Genomic DNA, 1,547 nt, shown 5'->3' on the forward strand with positions numbered 1-1,547 from the left:
CAAACATGGATGCCTCCAGTAAAGCACATTCACATAAAAATTCCTCTTAATTAAAAACATCATTTATTGAACAGTATGGAATAATTTCATATTTAAAGTACTTTCAGAAGTTTGAATTCTGAATATGACCGGACTTTTCCTTTAAGAATGTTTAAAGGTCATTTTAAGAATGTATTTAATATGACTCCATAGCCGCATTATGATTAGTGCTGTTCTTTTTTTTTCTTTTTTTTTTTCTTTACATTTCTCCTTTCCTCCTACGTCAAATGAGCTGAGTAATGTTTGTTGGGGACTAAAGCATATTTTTATTTTTTTAGTTTATTGGCTGTCAGACCATTTCAATGTCATTGTTAACCATTTGTAAATAGGGCGCTCAGCAGAGGCAGCTGCTTCCTCTGTGCTGTATTATGACAGCTGACCAATGTCTCAGTAACACGTCTTTTTTGTTAAGTGGACTCTCTCTAATTTTCCACTCGTACGTCGTGTTCCGTCTGTTGCAGCCGACGACATTAAACCCTGTCCTCGCTGCGCCGCTTACATCATCAAAATGAATGATGGCAGCTGTAACCACATGACCTGTGCCGTCTGCGGCTGTGAGTTCTGCTGGCTCTGCATGAAGGAGATCTCAGACTTGCACTACTTGAGGTAAGAATTTCGGCTTGAGTCCAAAATATTGACAAATTGCACAACAACACAGGGTTGACATTTCCCTTTCTTTCTTTAATCGGATTCACTGCAATGCTTTTAAATGACTGGGTATGAAAACAGTAATTTCATTGCCTTGACCAGAGCTGCGTTATTTATTATTTCACATCATGGTTAGAGAGTATGCAGCAAACGTCTGCAAACTTGAAAACAAAGTCCAGTGGATTGTTTTCTAGCTCTTCTGGAATCTTATTTTCTGTCTCCCTTTCTGTTTCCAATGTTGTTATTGATTGATTTATAAAACGATGACTCATTTTCTCATTTGCCTGCTTCAGTCCGTCAGGATGCACATTCTGGGGGAAGAAGCCGTGGAGCAGGAAGAAGAAGATCCTTTGGCAGCTGGGGACTCTTGTGGGCGCCCCTGTTGGAATCGCACTGATTGCTGGGATTGCGATCCCCGCCATGATCATTGGTATACCTGTATATGTGGGAAGGAAGGTGAGACGTGAAACACACAACTTCACTATGTGGATTCATTCTTTCATGACGTCCAACCAGCAGCTAAATCTTTATACTTGGTGATATCTATTATGACAAATGTTTTCAACCTGAATGCTCTGAGCTTAATGAACTAGAACTACTAACTGATCAAAAGTTTGTCTTCTGAGTTTCTGCCAAAAGCCAGAAATTCAGAAGATGACTTGGTTAATTACAAATATACCACAAAAAGAACGAAAACCTGCAACTCTGTCAATTTTTTTATATAGAGGTAAAGTTATACTGGGGCCGATACGCTGACCAATAACCTGATCAGTATTTATACCTAAAACTAATACGTTTTCTGTGATTTAATGAATTTAGCATTAACCAGTAAAAAAGTAACAATTTTCGTCACGATCACT

At 38.5% G+C, this 1,547-nt stretch overlaps 1 protein-coding gene across 1 annotated transcript in view; it reads left to right on the forward strand.

Annotated features, from left to right (window-relative positions):
- rnf19a (ring finger protein 19A, RBR E3 ubiquitin protein ligase) overlaps positions 1–1,547 on the forward strand; it is a 12,436-nt gene that overhangs the window by 5,639 nt on the left and 5,250 nt on the right. Inside the window, exons 3-4 of the mRNA XM_015401600.1 lie at positions 501–645; positions 981–1,143. Coding sequence (XP_015257086.1) covers positions 501–645; positions 981–1,143 — 308 coding nt within the window. The remainder of the gene's footprint in view (positions 1–500; positions 646–980; positions 1,144–1,547) is intronic.

Source organism: Cyprinodon variegatus, unplaced genomic scaffold, assembly GCF_000732505.1.
Source record: "Cyprinodon variegatus isolate N-32 unplaced genomic scaffold, C_variegatus-1.0 Scaffold1236, whole genome shotgun sequence".
Lineage (NCBI taxonomy): Eukaryota > Metazoa > Chordata > Actinopteri > Cyprinodontiformes > Cyprinodontidae > Cyprinodon > Cyprinodon variegatus.